Source organism: Ceratotherium simum, chromosome 8 (genome assembly GCF_057802395.1).
Source record: "Ceratotherium simum simum isolate JZ-2026a chromosome 8, ASM5780239v1, whole genome shotgun sequence".
Classification (NCBI taxonomy): domain Eukaryota; kingdom Metazoa; phylum Chordata; class Mammalia; order Perissodactyla; family Rhinocerotidae; genus Ceratotherium; species Ceratotherium simum.
In genome coordinates this window covers 36,998,738-37,017,308 of record NC_141907.1, presented here as the reverse complement: position 1 = coordinate 37,017,308, position 18,571 = coordinate 36,998,738, and the positions used below count along the sequence as shown (strand labels likewise).

General features: G+C 36.3%; 1 protein-coding gene and 1 long non-coding RNA gene across 6 annotated transcripts in view; one reads left to right on the top strand and one right to left on the bottom strand.

Annotated features, from left to right (window-relative positions):
• Window positions 1–1,827: 1,827 nt before the first annotated feature.
• On the bottom strand, window positions 1,828–5,144 carry LOC147916433 (uncharacterized). The gene is made up of 3 exons (XR_015552988.1): window positions 5,038–5,144; window positions 3,167–3,405; window positions 1,828–2,235 (listed from the first exon to the last, which is right to left on the bottom strand). It is a non-coding gene; the product is annotated as an uncharacterized LOC147916433 (long non-coding RNA).
• Window positions 5,145–5,300: 156 nt separating this feature from the next.
• The window catches only part of GNPDA2 (glucosamine-6-phosphate deaminase 2), a 40,876-nt gene continuing 27,605 nt past the window's right edge, over window positions 5,301–18,571 (top strand). For 3 of the 5 annotated variants that reach the window (XM_087434261.1, XM_087434260.1, XM_087434259.1), the window contains exons 1-4: window positions 5,339–5,463; window positions 8,456–8,617; window positions 12,419–12,520; window positions 13,784–13,966. In XM_087434261.1, the coding sequence (XP_087290387.1) occupies window positions 8,494–8,617; window positions 12,419–12,520; window positions 13,784–13,966 (409 nt within the window). In that variant the 5' untranslated portion in view covers window positions 5,339–5,463; window positions 8,456–8,493. Of the gene's footprint in view, window positions 5,464–8,455; window positions 8,618–12,418; window positions 12,521–13,783; window positions 13,967–18,571 lie in introns of all 5 variants that reach the window. The other 2 variants (XM_004419025.3, XM_087434262.1) reach the window with 2 other exon arrangements.

Sequence of the window (18,571 nt, the reverse complement as noted above, 5' to 3'; positions counted from 1 at the left end):
TAAAAATTAAAAAAAAAAAAACAGACATGAATAGGTTAAAAGTAAAAGAATGGAAAATATATACCATGTGAACACTAATCAAAAGAAAGTTGGAATGGTGATTTCAGATTTCAGAGCAAAGAACATTACTGTGGATAAAGAAGATCCTTTCATAATGATAAAGTGGTCAATTTGTCAAGAGTACATAACAAACCTAAATGTTTATGTACCTAATAACACAAGATCAGGAGACATGAACCAAACACTGATAAAATGGCAACAAAAAATAGACAAGTCCATAATAATTATCTGTAATTTCAACACTTCTTTCTCATTAATTGATAGAAAAAGAAGACATAAAATCAGTAAGGATATAGGAGACTTGAACATTATCAACTAGCTTTAGCTAATTGCTATTTACAGGACAATCCACCCAAAACCAGCAGAATTCACATTATATACACCATATTCTTGACCACAAACAAGTCTTAATATATTTAAAAAGAATCAAGTCATACCAAGGATACTCTCTGACCACATATGAAGTAAAATAGAAATCAAAAACAGAAAGATATCTGAAAAAGACTCAAATATTTGGAAATTAAGAACACACTTCTAAATAACCCCCGGGTCAAAGAAGAAATCAAAAAAGAAATTAGAAAGAATTTTCTGCTGAATGAAAATGAAAAGACAAGATATCAAAATTTGTTGGACGCCACTAATGCAGTTCTGAGGGAAATATGTAGCACTACAAGTCTATATGAGAAAATAACAAATGCTGCAAAACAATGATCTCAGCTTCCACTTTAAGAAACTACAAAAAGAAGTGAAAATTCAACCCAAAGTAAGCAGACCTAGGGAAATAAAGATTAGAGTAGAAATCAAGGAAATAGAAAACAGAAAGCAATGCAAAACAACTAATCCAAAATTTGGTTCTTTGAGAAGATCAATTAAATTGATAAACATCTAACCACAGTGATTAAGGAGAAAAAATAAAGATACAAATTACCAAATCAGAAATTAGAGAGGCGAGATCACTGTGGATTGCACAGATAACAAAGAAATATTATAAGCAATGTTATGCCAATAATTTTGGCAACAGAAATTTAAAAGTTCCTTGAGAGACAAACTATCAAAGCTCTCTCAAAAAGTAATCAATTGAGGACATCAGCAAAAGTGAGAGGGTAAAGATATCCAAAAATCAGCCCCCCTAAAAGCAAGGAGAAAACTGGCAAATTATCAAAATCAACTTTCTGAAAACTCTAGAGATTAATGAAAGACTTCCAGCAACTTGGAGAGGGCTTATTCAGGATAATTAGCTGAATAATAGTAAGAACAGTGAGTTTTGTGGTGTTTTACCCTAGTCCCATCTCCTGCTCCCAGATCAATGGTAGTCTCAAAAATAAAAACAAAAAACAGCCTACCTTCCCAGTACTATAGGGAGCAAAACCAGGTTGCAGCACTTTCAAACCCTCATTCCCCTCTGTTTAAGATAAAAGAACACTCAAAGAAACCAGTAAAATGCTTGTCTTTGTTTTGTTCAACTCTGAACTCTTGCCTAGGGCTAAAGCCACTCCCAGGGGAAAAGGGCACTTGTCAAAAACTTTACAGGCAAATGTTTAGCTGCTACAGGCTGAAAGACCATGACTACGACCAAGAAAAAACATGCCCAAGTTAGGTGTACCTCAGCAATGCCAGGTGTATTTAACATTCAAAAATCAATCACTGTAATTCACCAACAGACTAAAAGGGAAAGCCATATCATCATTTAAATAGATGTATGGAAAATGTTTAGTAAAACCTAACATCCTTTCTTGGTTAAAAAAAAAAAAAAAAGCTATCAGCCAATAGTGAAATGCCTGATACTAGGGCTGGGGCAGGGAAAATACAAAATGAGCCTAGAGTCTTTCTGTGTCTGGATTTTTGCTGCTATAATACAATTGTTACTGCCCAAAAAGGGGGTTCGTCTGCCCGCCGCAAGGCATGCCAATAGTCAAGAGGCAAGGTGGTAGGAAAGAAAGGACTTTTTATTACAGCTTGCTAGCAAGGGGGAAAATGACTGACTCATGTCTGAAAGAACCATCTTAAGGGGGCACAAAATCTTACAGCAGTTATATAGGCCTATGGGTTATAAGGGAGGAGGTTAGGAATGTTGATCTTCTGGCGTTACAGACTGGGAGTCACCACACCAAATCTTTCACTTTTCATCGATGATGGCTATCAGTGTAGACTCTCTGTTCAGGGGTCATCACATTCCTAAGGAACTCAAAAGAACAAAGTTATCATCTTATCGCAGCTGGAAGGTACATGCACAAGCAGGAGTTGTAAAATCTACAGAGCAGTTAGATCTCCTGGAGGGTGCATATCCAGCTGGGTTAGTCAGTCAGAGGTCATTCAAAGCTACAGTCGGGTTTCTTTTCTACAACACAGCTTCCCTCATGTCAACCCTGTCTTGGGCCAGTATCACAATCCCCACCCATTCTACCTCCTTCTTCCTAAAACACAATCTGCTAGTCTCTTATTGCATTCATAAAGCTTAAGTGGTTCTCTTTAGCCTACAATATAAAGTCTAACTTTATATGCATAGCCTACAAGGTACTTCATTTCACCTGGATCTGTCTTTCCAGACTCAATTTCTGCTAGTTTTTGAAATACATCCTACGCTTAGCCACATGAGTCACTCAGAAATCCCATAGGTATGTCTTTTACTTTCCCACCTGCATACCTTGTGCAAGCTATTTTCTGGGCTTAGAGGGTCCTCCTCTGTATTCTGTTTCTGCCAAAATCCAGCTTACCCTGATCTACTCCTGATCCAACTTCAGTCTGTTCTTTACAGGCAGACAGGGTGATTCTTCTTTTACATACAAATCTCATCACAGTATATCTCGCTAAAACATTGTGCAGCATACAGAAATTTCATAGGCCATGTATTCCAATCTGCTCGTTTTTTTCTGTAATAACTCTATATAATATAGATCTTTAATATAATTTTTACTTAAATCTTTCCTCAAGCCCCATTCTCATGAGAGCAGGAAACTTACATCAGTTATTTTCAGGTTCATTTAATTGTTTTAGTGTTTTCTTAGTCATTTCAAATGCAAATTCTGTCCTTTCTGAGTATCCTTCTTCCTCACCTTCAGCTCAGGATAGCATCTAAGGTAATAAGGAGGCTACTGTAGTTACCTACATCAGCAGAGGCATCTGTTCTGGGGTCAACATCCACTGCAATGAAGAGGAATCTCTTCCTGTGTGTTTCTAGTCTTCAGGATATATCCCCATTGGTATCTGCTGAAACATCTTTTGTCCATTGGCCTCCATTTGAATGATCCATTTTGACTGAAACGACTTCAGGCTCTCTGTCGGCTAACTTCGGCTCTATGTCAGCTACTCAGATCACAGGGTATGACTGCTGTCTGATGCTTCTCTCTGTAATGTGCAGTAGATCAGGGCTATCATCAGGCATATTTTCCTATCACCTCCATAGCCACCTCCACTGTACTGCTCCTATGCCTCTGTAAATCTGTCACCTTCCCTGGGTGACAGCCTGTTAAAACTTTCCTACCAAACTCTCCATCCAAAACTTTGGTTCAGAGAAACTTTCTGTGAATCTTGCCCTTCCTTGGGGCTCTATTTAGAGGACGAGACACAGGTCCTTTCTATGCTCAGGTCATCTCCAAACATAAAGGACTATCTCAATTAGAGATAGTCCCGACTGAGACGACTTTGCCTTCTTAGGATTTACTAGGTGATGTCTGTATCCCCATAACACTCTCAGTTCACTGAGGGCAAGGACTGTGTGCCTGTTTTACATAACAGGGTTATGAGAAAGAATACATTTTACTAATATCCCTCTATAATCCAATAATATTCCCTGAAAAGCTCTTTTTATTATTTGCAGATCTTTTTGACCCCAGTAGATGCACAATAGGTTTTTGTTAGACGATAAATTACAGTACTGGGATGGTGTTAGTGCTTTTGTAAACTAACTTAAGGCTATAGTGCTAAGAAACCTTGTCCTCTAATATCAGTTTATGAGAAACTTTGCTGTTTGAAGTTATATCATTGAGAATAGAGCCTCCTACTCTTGCGTAAAGAATGCAAGCAAAAGGGGCCATTTGACTCAGAGAAGCAGGCTGGATTTACAACTCAGGTGCAGAACTTCGGATAAGGAGTTTGGGGACACTACGTGTCACATTTATCTTAACTCCGTAGTGTCCAAGGAAACAGCACTTTGAGTCTGTCTGTCAGGCCATGCTGGTAGTCAGATTGTATTGTTTCTAACAGAACTCTAAATAGTGTTTCTAATGGGACATAGTGACTCTTCTTTGGAGTGACGGCTGCTTTGTCAACAACAACTTCCCCAGCCATGCTTCCTTCCTTCTCCCTCCTGAATAAAGATCTGTGATTCTGCTTCCTCTACTCCTTAGACTCATTCAGCACGAGTCTATACCCCACTAACACCTCCTTCTAGTTTACTCTTACTAAGTGGCTCCAAGGTTTCCCGCAGCATACACTTTGCCTTTCCGCAGCACGTAACAAACCTTTGTTTCAGGAGCTTATTGATAAGCGCTTAGCTGTCACTGCTTACAAAGTAGACATTCAATACTACTCAGCCATAAGAAACGATGAAATCCAGCCATTTGTGACAACATGGATGGACATTAAGTGTATTATGCAAAGTGAAATAAGTCAGAGGGAGAAGGTCAAATACCAGACAACCTCACCGATTAAGTAGTAGATAATAACACCAACAAACAAACACATAGAGACAGAGATTGGATTGGTGGTTACCAGAGGGGAGGAGGGGGGGAGGAGGGCAGAAGGGATAATTAGGCACATGTGTGTAGTGATGGACTGTAATTAGTATTTGGGTGGTGAACATGAGACCACGATGTAATCTATGCAGAAACAGAAGTATAATGACGTACACCTGAAATTTATATAACGTTAAAACCAATGTTACCACAACAACAAAAAAAAGGAGGCATTCAATAGCTTGGGGTAGAGAGAGAGAGAACGCATATTGCCATTACAAGCAACAACTAAATTAATGCTTACGTATGAGCATTGCAGTCCCACATGCTAAATTTCATAAACCCAAAGAATCGACCTCAATTCAACTTCTAAGAGGTGAAAAAAGAGTAGGGGCAAGATGATAGCCCACGCACTGGAGACTCCCACGTTGGAGACGCTTCCTGCTGCAGGGACTCCAACCAACCTCTACGCGGCTCATCCCCAGCGAGCCCCAGGCACGCGCGTGCGCAGCACCCGCCAGGCCGCGCTGCCGTCCCTTCTGCGCCGCGGTTTGCATCCGGGTCCCTGGGCTTTGCGCTCTACTCGCCGGCTGGGGTCGCTCGGGGTTACTGGGTGTTGGTTGTTCCCGCTGTTCCAGCGTCGGAAGAGCTGGTGTTCGGCCGGTGAGTCCAGGGGTGTGGACCAAGAAAGGGAGTCGGGCGAGGAGCCGGCTGGCCATTGCCCTCTCTGGTAGGCTTTTTGCGTATTTGGGGACGCGGGACCCGGGACGAACTGGGGTACCGGGAGGCTCGAGGCAGGGGAAGGGGGGGCGCGTGGCATCCCCAGCCTGGCCCCCCTCAAACTTGGCGGGTCGTCCTCTTCGGAATTGGGCCTCCGGGAGGGGACTTCCCTGTTCCCTCTTCCCTGGTGGCTTTCTCCTGACACTTGTAAAAAATTTGGAACAGTCATCCTGGTTTGCGTTCGTGCTAGTTTGCCAGGTGACTGGGCCCAGCAGCCTCGCGGGGGAGGTGGGTTTGCAGCCCCCGCCTCCCGGGCAGGGACCACAGACTCCTCTGCTGCTCCTCGCCCCTCATCGGGATCCGGCACCCCTGCCCTTCACGCCCCTGCCTGCTGGAGCTTCAGAGCCCTTCTGAGGTCAGGTGTGGTGTGGTGTAGGGAAAAGCTCAGGGCGGGGATTCTGGAAGTCTAGATTCTAGATTCGAGTATCGATTCCAGACTGACTGTAACCTCAGCCGTGTAGAAGTTCCCATTCAGCTCTGAAGTTCTGAGATCTGTGTTCGGCAGCCCTTTCTCCAAGTTTTGCACATCCAAAATGAATCAGCACCAGAGGAAGATGAGGGAAGGGGTGGTGCTGTGTCATTTTTTGAGTGCTATCCGGTCGTGATGCCAGAGAATTGCCCAGGGCCACAGCAGTCTGGATCTCCGGGGATTGGCAAGAACACGTTTTAATCTGAATACATATGTCGAAAACATTCTGTTTTCCTCTGGGTGACGTGATTCATTTGGGACTTTTGGAAGTGAACTCTGAGCTTTCTGGAGAGTTTAGAAAAAAAGCAGAACTTGCCTGTACCTGTTCTGAGGGATCTAGTTGAACCTCTTTGCAATGAAGTCACCATGTATGGTGTTCTTTACCAAATTTATCCTGATTGTAATAATCGCCTGTGATATTTGTGAAAATGCAGATTCCCTGGGCCCCATTTCAGATCTTCTGAAACACTATGTCCGGGGAGAGGGGCCTGGGAATCTATATTTTAGTAAGCATCCGAAGTGGTTCTTACTTAGAAGACCATTTTGGAGCATGGATCTTTCAGTCACGTAGACCCTCCAGCACTTAATAGCTTTATAACTTCAGCAAGAAACTACTGAGTTGTCATTTTCCTTGTCTGAAAAATGAGGATGATAATTTCTACCCCAGAGACTATTAAGTGATTCTAAGCCTTTTAATAGTAGGAACTTTAATCTTAATCATTTTTGGTCTACAAAACCTAGCTTAGCGCTTGGCATTGAATAGGCCTTCAGGAAAGTGTTGAACTGAGAAAAGAGATAGCATGCCCACAACACAGAAGACCCTTGGAAAGCTCTAATGCCTTTCCTCCTCCTTACCTTACAGGTTTTTTGCTTTTTTTTAAATCAATAATCAGCTTACTGAATATTCTTATTAGAAGTATATCTCTTGATGGTCATAACAGCCAGGAAATATTGATTCTTTGGTGTAACTTTGAAATTGTTTCTGGCATTAGATTATTAATGAATGGAGGCCAAGTCCATTTGTTGGACTGATTTTATGACTTACTATGTAAATTATTGTCTGTAAATGCTGTTTATTTCTTGTGACTATGCCAGAATTCTAAATCATGGTGATCATAATTTTTTATGTTACGCCAGAATTCTAAATCATTGTATTCTTAAGGATTTAGATTCCATTTAGATTTCTGTTCATTTAGATTATATTCATTTAGATTCCATATATTCATTGTAATAAGACCTACTACTCCCATTAATTTAAAGCGTTTGACTTATTACTGTCTGTAAAGTGTGGGGGTACACAATTCAGGACTGCTGAAGCCATTTGTAAAAGGATTGGTGTGGGTGATGGATTCATTTAAGTATAAACTAAGAATTAAAATCTGAGAATTATGGTTGTAAAACAGTGTAAATGTTATAAATCTTGACAATATAAAAATAATTCTGTGATGTATTACAGAAATCAGGGAGTGTGAGAAAGTGTAAGAATGTAGTTTTCACATCTTTCGTGATAGTAGTTCAAACCACATTGTCTAAAATGTAATCATATAGTTTTTAAATGACTCTGATTTTTTAATATTTGTATAATATTTTTTCTTAACCTTAGAGTATTAGGAACTAAAATTGCTTTTTGTGAAGAAATTTCTTTTCCCCAGAGATCAGCAGTTTTTTTAGTTCACTTTTTCTTCTGTTGAATGCAGGAAGAATTAAATGTTGTGCTTTTTATTAAAAAATAGCATGATTAATATGATCCCATTGTTAAAAATTATTTCTATACGTCCTGTTTATATGTGTGCATTAGATAGATATCTGGAATGATGTATACCTAATATTAATGAGAATTACTTCTGAGTGGTAGGATTTGGGACAATTTTTTTTTTAACTTCTTTGTACCTTTCTATATTGATTGAAATTTTTTATAAGTGTGGGTATCATTTTTATGAAAACCTTATTTAAAAGAGAAGGTTGTTTATTACATTATTTATAGGGAGAATTCTGGATTTTAGTAAGTAACCCAAAAGTTGCTGAGTAATCATTACTACCATTAACTTGCAATCAAGAAATGAGTACTGCTTTGTTTTCCTTTAGTTTTGTTTTGTACAGTATCCCTGTAGAGACAGTGCAGTGTGGTGTCTTGATAGTAAGTTTGCCTTGATGAGAATTCTGGCTTTGTCACTAATTAACTGTGTGACCTCAATCGCATTGTGTGAGTCCTTCCCCTCATCTAAAACCAGGCATTATATTTACTTCAGAAGATTGTTGTAAGGATTAATATATGTACTAAAATGATCTAGGCCACTGCCTAGAACCCAAGGTCTGTTCAAAAGAGAACAGCTGTTATTACTATTTTAAAAGTACAGATTGTGGTTGTATACATACATATCTTTCTTAAGTAATGTCGTTATTAATATCATCAGTGTATTACACTTGTTTGTCTATAAATTGCTTAAAGTGCTCTACAATGGAATTTTCTCAGGTTTGAACTGCTTGTCCTGGAAGCTGTGCATCACCATAATGAGGCTTGTAATTCTTGATAACTATGACTTGGCTAGTGAATGGGCAGCCAAATACATCTGTAATCGCATCATTCAGTTCAAACCTGGACAGGACAGATATTTTACACTGGGTTTACCAACAGGTAATACACCATTTTTTCCATTTTAGATACTCAAGGTTGTAGAATTGAAGGGTTTCTCTTAGTAAAATATGTTTCCCCTTTATTTCTTGCCATATCACTGATTGAACATATTAGTACATAAAGCCAGAAATATATATATATATCTAGTATCTGCATTTTGTTACTGTTTTCTTGATATAGCTAGGTATCTACATTTTGTTACTGTATTAAAATTCTATCTTACCTTCTACTCCAAAATGCAAAAGGAAATAGCCTAACTTAAGTGATAGTCATAGTATTTTTTGTACCTTTTTCTACTGGTCTTTTGTTTGTTTTTAGAGATGTTGCTTGCACTATTCAGGTAATTTCTTGGTAGATTAGCCTTCTTATTAATCATTAAGAGGCACCTAAAGTATGTACTGTTGCCACTTAATTTCACCTCATCTGCCTCATATTCTCTTATCCCTTTACTATTTCTGTGTTTGTTTTCTTTCTATCATAGAAGTACTGTAAGTAAAAATTGAAGACTAGTATGTCTTCGTGACAGAATAAACATAAGCATTAATTACATGTTTTATTGAATGTAGTCTTCTGTTAAGATTTTTCTTAAAAAATAACCAAATAGCGTCCTTGAGCTCATGGCACTTTATTTGGTATAGTTGGCTTCCACAGGAAAGAGTGTTGGGACTGGAACCAGAGCTGCTCCTTTCTTGGTGACTGCAAGGCATTTATTCTACATTTCTAATCCTTGTGTTCCTTACCTTTAAAAAAATAAGGATAATAATAGTTTATAATGCTGTTTTGAGATTCAAAGAAGATAGCGTTTGTGCAAGTCCCTCATATACTGCACATACTGTGTACAGTTAAGGTTCTCGTATGTGTGTTTTTTTAAACAGCATTTTCTCCTCCTATTCCTACCCCCGTACATGGCACCTACGTAAAACCTGCCGTCATAATGTTTTTCCACTTGCATAATTCCCATGAAAGGTTCTCTTTAGCTCACCAAGTTGATTTTTTGTTTGTTTGTTGTTTTGCTTTTCGTTTTTTGGTCCAGGGCAGTAGATCTTTGTGAGAAAGGCGAAGAGGGATTTTTTAAAATTGTACGCACCAGTACTGGGCCCTCTCAGAACCCACAGCTCTGATGTGTGAGCCCCAGTGGTTGAACAGGGGCCTCTGTCAGTTTGCATACTGTAAACCTGGGTTACACTCAGGCTAGCTGCCGTAATCAGTCTGTCTTAATTATGCTGTAGAAATAAACAGTAATTTGAGTGAGGGGGCAGAAAGGCTTCAGAGTCATAAATGCCAGCAGTGTTAAACATGTTTTTGTGTATTTAGATCTACAACTTTTGTTTTATTTTGGATAGTATAACTGCCTAGTAATACACCTGCCGAGGGTGTATCTCCGAAAAACCTTTGTTGACATTTTCCGCTCTTCTCCTTCATTGACCATTGACAATGTTAATCATGCCCCCCCATGCTTTTGAAAATTGAACATACATTTCTGTAATTGCAAGTATTGTAATTATCCCTCCACCAAGTACAGTTTCTTATGCTTATACTTTATATTTATTGAAGTGATCTTAACAAGGTTGACTTTTAAAGGCCTGCATGCTGTGGGCCTGACCTGCCTCCCAGACTTACTCCCACCATCATAGACACTGACTCATGGTAGGCAGATTACACTGCTTGTAGTTCAAAGAATAGGCCTGAACTGGCTGGCTTTACTTTTACTCGTGTTGCTAGTGTATTATATAATGAAAACTATGAGCTCTGGCACCAGACAGAATCTCTTGAATATCTGACTTCACTGCCTTGTGATATTTGGCAAATTCCTTAATCTTTTTGACCCAGTTCTTCCATCTTCAAAATGGGAAAGATAACGCCAATTTCCCAAGGTTGTGAGATTTGCATGAGCTAATGTATAAAAACACCAGCATAGCATCTAGAACATAGTAGGCATACAAATGTCATCTCTGAACCTCCTCACCCATCTTTTTTCTGTTCTCAACTACAACTTACCCCATCTTTGTTGGAATTCCACCCCTTCTTCAAGACCCAGTTGAAATGACATCTTCTTTGATTCTTCCTCCAACAAGGAAGACTAGTCTTGTCTTCTTTGATTCACTACAGTTCTCCAGACTCCTTATAAGTTATTTATAATATTTTGCCTTGTGTTATGGTTGTTTTATACTTGCCTATCCTTAGTTTGTGAGTTCTTCTAGGATAGAAACAGTCTTAGTCTTTGTTTTATCTGAGTCATAGTAAGCACTTGCTAAATATTAGTGAGTATTACAAGGCAAATATTAAAATGAAGTTACTTTAACCATTTCACCCTGTACCGTATCTTTCATTGTTTTCTTTTCTTCAGCCACTTTGATTAAAAAGTAGAAAATGAATATGTTTTTTGTCATCACCATTGTGACAACTTCTCACTATTTTTATTCATATATCCTTAAATTAAGGAGGGAGTCCTATAACTATTCTCTTGACACTGAAAGATAGACACAGACGATTTGTTTATGTTTCTAGAAAGGAAGAAGGAAAAGCATATTTATCCATCTTTAGCCAGGTTTCATGTTAGTGGGCTATAGTTTTTTGAGAACGAATTGTAAAATTTGACCATATAAATTTTAAATTATTAATAGCAATTTAAAACAATGTGTGTGCTTAACTTGGAGAAAATCTATTAGTCGTCTGTTTTCTGAACCTATGTGATATTTATTATTTATAGCCACTTCTATAATTCTGTCATTTCAATTGAGAGGCATCTTTTTACTACTCTAGAATTTCCTTAGTATTTTTTTTTTTGGCCAGAGACTGTTTAGTTCTATCATACTTCTGATTGCTGCTTGAGTAGAAATTTTGTGTACTAGTGTTTTGTTTCATTTTGTGATGGTGAGTAGACTCACCATCCATACTCCAACCAGGATTGGGAGGGCCAGGTCACTTTTTGTAAGAATGCAGTCAATCTAGCCTTCCAGTTTGTAGTTAAAATGAAAAAATATAGCAAATTTAGAAAACAAAAGGAAGCCGTCTTCAAGTGGTTAAATTCATTTGTCTTGATTGTGCCATATCATGAATGCTCTCAAACAGATTTTAATTTTATAAAACATGTAAAAGGATCGCATTTATAAACAATAAAATCAAAAACTCAGATGAAGTATCCAAAGCCAACATCCCATTTCCTAGAACTCATTTTACTTTATACATTTTAGCTGATACGTGCTGAAGCCAACACAGACTGAGAAACAGGAGCTCCAGCTAAAAACTTAAAGGCTAAGGTTCCTCACTTAATCCTTGCCGGTTTCGGAATCTATTTTGAAAGTAGGGGCAATATTTAAATTTAGCTCTAGTTTCCCTTTTGATTTCATTAAATAGTCAACACTTGACCTATTTATGTATCATTTACTCTACAAATCCTTCCCTAAATAATAAAGATTTTTCTCAAAAGATGGGATGTTTATTTTTCTTTTAATTCTGATGTGCTCTCTAGAAGTTACTAATCTTGGAATCTTCAACATTAATTCCAAATACTCAACAACTCAAGAAAAATTTTCCAAACTGTAATTTCTGTTGATAGATGTCCAGTTTTTATTCAACAATTCTAGTTTACTAAAATTTCAAGGTACCTTGTAAAGAGACTAATTTAACTTATATTTGTTAATTGTTTGCCTAATTAATAATTTTTTGCCTATTAATAATTGTTTGCCTAAGTAGAAATATAGAATATCATTAAGTAAGAAGAGAATAAAGATAATATAAACTTTTTTAAAAAATAGATTTTCAAGTTATGTTAGAAAATGGAATCATTGTCTGTTTTAGGGAGTACACCTTTAGGATGTTATAAAAAACTAATAGAATATCACAAGAATGGAGACCTTTCTTTTAAATATGTGAAGACCTTTAACATGGATGAATATGTAGGTAAGCTATATTATTTGAATATATTATTTGGATATCTTATATATTATATTTTAAATAAAATGAATATATTTTGAGCATATTAATATATTATTTGAATTTATGTTTTGAATATAATATGAATATATTTCTGGAGTATATTGCCTTGTGATGAGGTTGAGAGTTTGTATAAAAAAAAAAATCTATATTTTTGTGATGACAGCACAATAAAGTGGAAGGAATATGGAACTAGAAATCAGAAATCAGAAGATCTGCATTCATCTTGGGCTCTGCCACTTACCAATCATGTACCCTTGAGCCAGTCCCTTCACATTTCTCATTCTCTTTTTTTTTCTTAAGGCAAAGTTAAAACCAGTGTTGTTGTGGAGATAAATAAGTAATGTGTATGTAAAAAGTAATTACATAAAATAAGGATTTTTCAAATACAAGGCTATTTATACATTCATGTTTGCTTAATGACAGGGATACATTTGAGAAATTCATCCTTAGTGGATTCATCATTGTGCAAACATCATAGAGTGTACTTACACGAACCTAGATGGTATAGCCTAGTGCACATGTAGGCTATATGGTACTAATCTTATTAGGCCCACCGCTGTCCATTGTTGACCAAAACGTCACTATGTGGATCGTTACTGGATTTGTAGCCACAAAACTTTTATAATTTATTGATTGTTAACTTACTTAACTGGAAAGATCTGTGATGCATCTAAACTCTGTGTTAAAATTTAAATACAAGAATACATTTTTAATGGTAGTCTAAGTGATAGTCGAAGAACCGTTACGATTCAATTTTCTTTGCATGTGTATAGGAAGAATAAAGGAGGAACATGGACCAACATTTCAATTGTATGGCTAATTATTTTATGTCGAGCTTAACGCACGAGTCAGTTCCACTGGTTAAAATTTTGTGTGTTTGAGAAGTGGAATATAGTGATTAAATTGCACATGAACCAGACTTCTGTGTTTGAATTCCAGCCCTTCTGTGAGCTATGTGACCTTGGGAAAGTTACTTAACTTTTCTGTACTTCTGTTGTTCTATAAAATGGGATGATAATATTTCCATAGACGTTGTACAAATTGAGTTAATACGTTCATGTACAGTGGTTACAATAATGCCTGGCATATGATAAGCATATATTCCACATAAAAATGCTTTTAAGTTGAATGTGGTATTTTAAATAACATGTATGTCTTAATCAGAAAGTACACTTTAGATTTATTTCTGGAAATAGTTACATTTTTATTTATTAACTTTATATTTAGGACTTCCTAGAAATCATCCTGAAAGCTACCATTCATATATGTGGAATAACTTTTTTAAGCATATTGATATAGATCCTAATAATGCTCATATCCTTGATGGGAATGCTGCAGATTTACAAGCAGAATGTGATGCATTTGAAAAGAAAATAAAGGAAGCTGGAGGAATTGATCTTTTTGTTGGAGGTATGTAAAACATTTTGTCATTAATCATTTTTAATATTTGAATTAGATGCTTTAAGTAAAGTTAAAAAAAAAAAATCTTACCATTATATAATGTAAAGAACACCCATGACACTGTATAATACCCATTTATTGAGCTACTGATTTATATTTTACTATATTTTCATCAAAAAGTAATATTAAGGTTGCAAGTTGGAATTGTTTAAATTATGTCTTGAGAAATAGGTCCAAATCCCTGCTGAATTCTTCTAATTACCTCTTTAGAATTGACAGTTTAACACATCTTACAAAAAGAGTGATATATTTCTTTTCCTAAATAATATTCTTATCCTTTTACTTTTCTTTAAAACTCCAAGCCAGCTTTCTTAGCAAATTACAGGGTCAAATCTCTCAAAGTTTGCATGTGGAACAGGTGGATTTTAGCATTTCTGTACTGAACAGTTAAATTACTTTATCTCACTAAGAAATTGGTTAAGAATGGTGTAAGACTTTATCATCAGGCTTTAGTTAATATGAATTAAGCTGTGTAATTGTCTTAATAAACTCCAAAGTGTATAAATGTTTAATTGACTAATTCCACTTGAAATTTATAATATATATACATATATGTGTGTACATAATCTACCATTTAAAATAGGAGGAGAAGTTTCTTCCTTTGTAATGACAACATGGTTTTCTATTATCAGTATGAAGCATCTGAAACAGCTAATTAATTACCATCAGAATAGTATAACATCAACTAAACTGAAACCAAAATTGTTATTTGCCGGATTCTTTAGTATTCAGCTAAACATACTAAAGCTCTAAATTAACATTAAGTTCTCTGGATGTATCTTATAATTAATTTATTAGAAGACTGCTCAAAATTACATGAATTTAGATCTTCCATATTGCTGTATTGAGGTTAATTTATGGTTGAGGTGGCCAAGTATGGTTGAGGTGGTTGGTTGTCCCTGGGAAAAATTGGGTTTTAGAGTCAGAGATAAATTTGTATATGGTTTTGGCCACTTACTATCTGTATGACCCTGGGAAATTCATTTAAGTTCAGTATAATTATTTGTAAAACAGGATTAATATTACTCATTCCAAAATTTGTGAGAATTAATTGCATTACAACATGTATAAAATGCCTGGTACAGTGGTTAGTATGTAGTTGGTACTCCATTAAATGTTACTTAAGTCTTCTCTTTCTATCTGAACTGTAGATGCTGAAATAATTGTTCCTTAGATCATTAAATTTTCGGCTTTTTTACTGAATTACCTCTAAGAGTATCCAGTGAGATTGAAATTTTCTCTGAGGAAATTTCTCTCTCTGCCTGGCAGAACCAATATCAATTACTTTATTGTGTACATGGGATGGTTTTTATCTGAACCAGAATCCAAGTTAGACTATTTTGCTTTTCAAAATAGAAAATTATCTGTTTTAAATAAAATTTCTAATATTACTTCAATATTCCTGGAAAATATTTGCATTCCATTTTTGTGCACATGGCTCAATTCTGAGATAATTACCATTTGCGTCTGCCAATATCAAGGCTAAGGCAATAGATATTTGAGAGCATTTAAGGAGTGTACTACCCATGCATTCTTTAGACTTTCTAAACTCTATACCAAAATCAAGTAGAATTATAGTCATGTATCACTTAACGACAGGGATATGTTCTGAGAAATGTGTTGTTAGGCGATTTTGTCATTGTGCAAACATCGTAGAGTGTACTTACACAAAGCTAGGTGGTGTAACCTACCACGCACCTAGGCTATATGGTGCTAATCTTGTGGGACCACCGTCATATATGCGGTCTGTCGTTGACTAAAATATCCTTATGCGTCACCTGACTGTTCTGTAATATAATATGCCTAAACTGTTTATCTTAGTTATAGCAGGACATATTTTCACTCATTTACTGTTATACAAAAAGGCATGGTAGTTATTAAAGGTTCATTATTGAAAATGACTGCATGAAAAATGTCTTTTTTTACTTCTTCATTTGAGGACTTTTTTTTTTTCCTGTTAATTTATTGACCTGACATAAAGATTCATGTGACAAATCCCTTGGGGACTCAATGCCGGCAAATAGAATTTACTGGGGGGGAAGAAAACTGATAAGAACTCTTTAACTCCATTTTGTCTTTTTGCCTGCTTGCCAGAAACCATTTATAGCTTAAAGTAGTTTTAAAGGCTGAATCTCCCTTATCAAAGATTTCTAGTAGAACTTTCTTCTTTCCTCATAGCTTTAAGTCACTTGTCATTACTTTTTGCTGAAGCTTTTTGGTTCCTTTCCTCACTATAAGCCACCTTACTTGTCCCTTTGAAATAGATGGAGCACAAATTATAATTTTTTATGTTTATCACTGACTCTTACTACTAAAAAGAATTTTACTTTGTTTTTTTACAAATTTTTGTTTTAAGCTTTCTGTAGTTGTTCTCTGCAAAAAATTGTAAGAGGATTTCCTTGCCTCTTCCATTAACATCTTCACTGTAGTCATGTGATGATCCAGGGTCTAACATTTTATATTTATTATCCAAAAGAAATAATTACTCTGCGTATAGGGAGAGAAGGGTTAGCTTATAGCATTTTTTTTTTTTTAACTGTTTCCTGTTTGGGATACCTTATTATTGGATGTGTACTCATGAAAGAATCTCACTGATTCTTTGCCTTTGTTGATCTAGGTTTATTATCATTGGATTTTCAAGATGAGGCTTGGTATCTGGGTCTTACCACTTACCCTTCTTTTGTTCCAGGGTTTGGTTAATAAAAACACTAAGAACTGAGCCAAATGGGATCAAAATATCAGCTTTATTAAAGGTAAAGTTGGATTAGAGATTGCAGGTTGGGCTTGAGGCCAGAATGGGGTTTCCCACTTCTCCCCTCTGAATTGGAAATAGTAGGACAAGAAGAGCTCAAGAATATTAATCCACCATTGCTCACTTCTAGGAAATGGAGCAGGAATTCCCCTCCCTCAGTAGAAAAGAAAAAGGAGGAAATATCGACTCTCAAATGTTCTCATTCTTCCTCTGATGACAGAAGTGTTGAGAGAAAGAGTAAGGTGTATCATGCAATCCCTGACCCACGCCCAGCAAGAAGATACACAAACATGGAATTTTATAAGTAGACTCTAAAGGCATTATTAACTTTACAATTATCTTAAAATAATTTGTTTTTAAAAAGTAAAAATAAGGCACTGGGGAAAATTTTAACCCATTCCTTTGGTTACATGATTAGATTCTTTGGTTTGCGAGTAACAGTAATTTACTAATGGGACGTGAAGTGAATTACTTGGAATGATTCTGGGGTAACTCACAGAATTGATAGAAGAGTTGAAACAACCAAGTCTTCGGAAGAACAAGAACCAGGGAGCCTCAGATCTCCAAAGCAAGAACTCATCGACCCTCTCTTGCAGTGCTACCATCAAATGCCTCAGCTCTAGATGCCTTCTTTCTTTCAGTATCCCTGGTCAAGTTTCAGAATTTGTGGAGAGAAATTCTGATTGTTTCAGCTTGGGACAAGTACTTATCCCTAGACGACAATTATTCTGCCTAAAAGAGACATAGGGTGTTACGATTGTTTTAGCCCCTGTTGTGAGGGGAGCAGAGCAGGGTAGAGGAAGGAGAGAGAAACTATAGTGAGCATACCTAAGATTAGCAATTATCCATTCCTTTATTCAGCCATTATGTATTGAGGACCTCCTATGTGACATGTTTTATTCTCAATGGTAAGGAAGTAATGAGGAAGACAAAGTCCTTACTCTCGTGAAGTTTCTATTCTACCTCACAGAAGTATAGGAACGTAGGAAAGACATATAATCCAGACTCTGAGCTTTTAGAGATGTTTCATAAAGATGCTGATATCTTACTTTAGACTTAAAGACTGAATAAGAATTAGCCATGGTTTTTAGATTTCATGATATTTTTAAGAACGTTTTATAAAGCTTTGTAGAATACTTTTAAAAGACATTTTATATCAGGAAACTCAATTTTTGATAGATACTCAGGGTCAGTACCCTGTGAATGTATTGACCCTTCTCCATCATGAACAATTGCTGATAATTTCGGCTTTCTGTACACTTTTGTGTGACCCAAATCACCAGTGTTGATCTTTGAGGACTTCCTGTTTTTTCTGGAACTTTTATTTTCCTGGTTCCATCCTTTCCTCTTTATACATACAGAGAGAAATATAAATATATATTTGGTCAGATGTATACTTAAGAAAAACATAACAGCTTTACAAATCTAGAAAGAAATGCGTATCTATAATTTAAAACTTATAGTTATGGTACTTAATAGTGGAAACAGTCCATACATATTAACCACATGTAGGTCTGGCTTTATGTCCCCACATTAAAAATTCCTAGATTGTTGTGCTTTGGTAGTTTACATCTGCTGCCTAAGGTTTTCATTTCTTCTTTCTTCCTTCAAAATCAGGTTACTCTTTGTCATTATTTTTACCTTGTTGTAGCCTGGGAAAAATTTGTTAGAATTGTATGTTGAGTCGGTAAAATACACATATCTATCATTAAAGTAAATATGCAGAATATAAATATAACATATTTTGACTCACAGAATTTGTGGGTTTATTTTTTGATTGAAATTGCCAGAAATCTGACTAG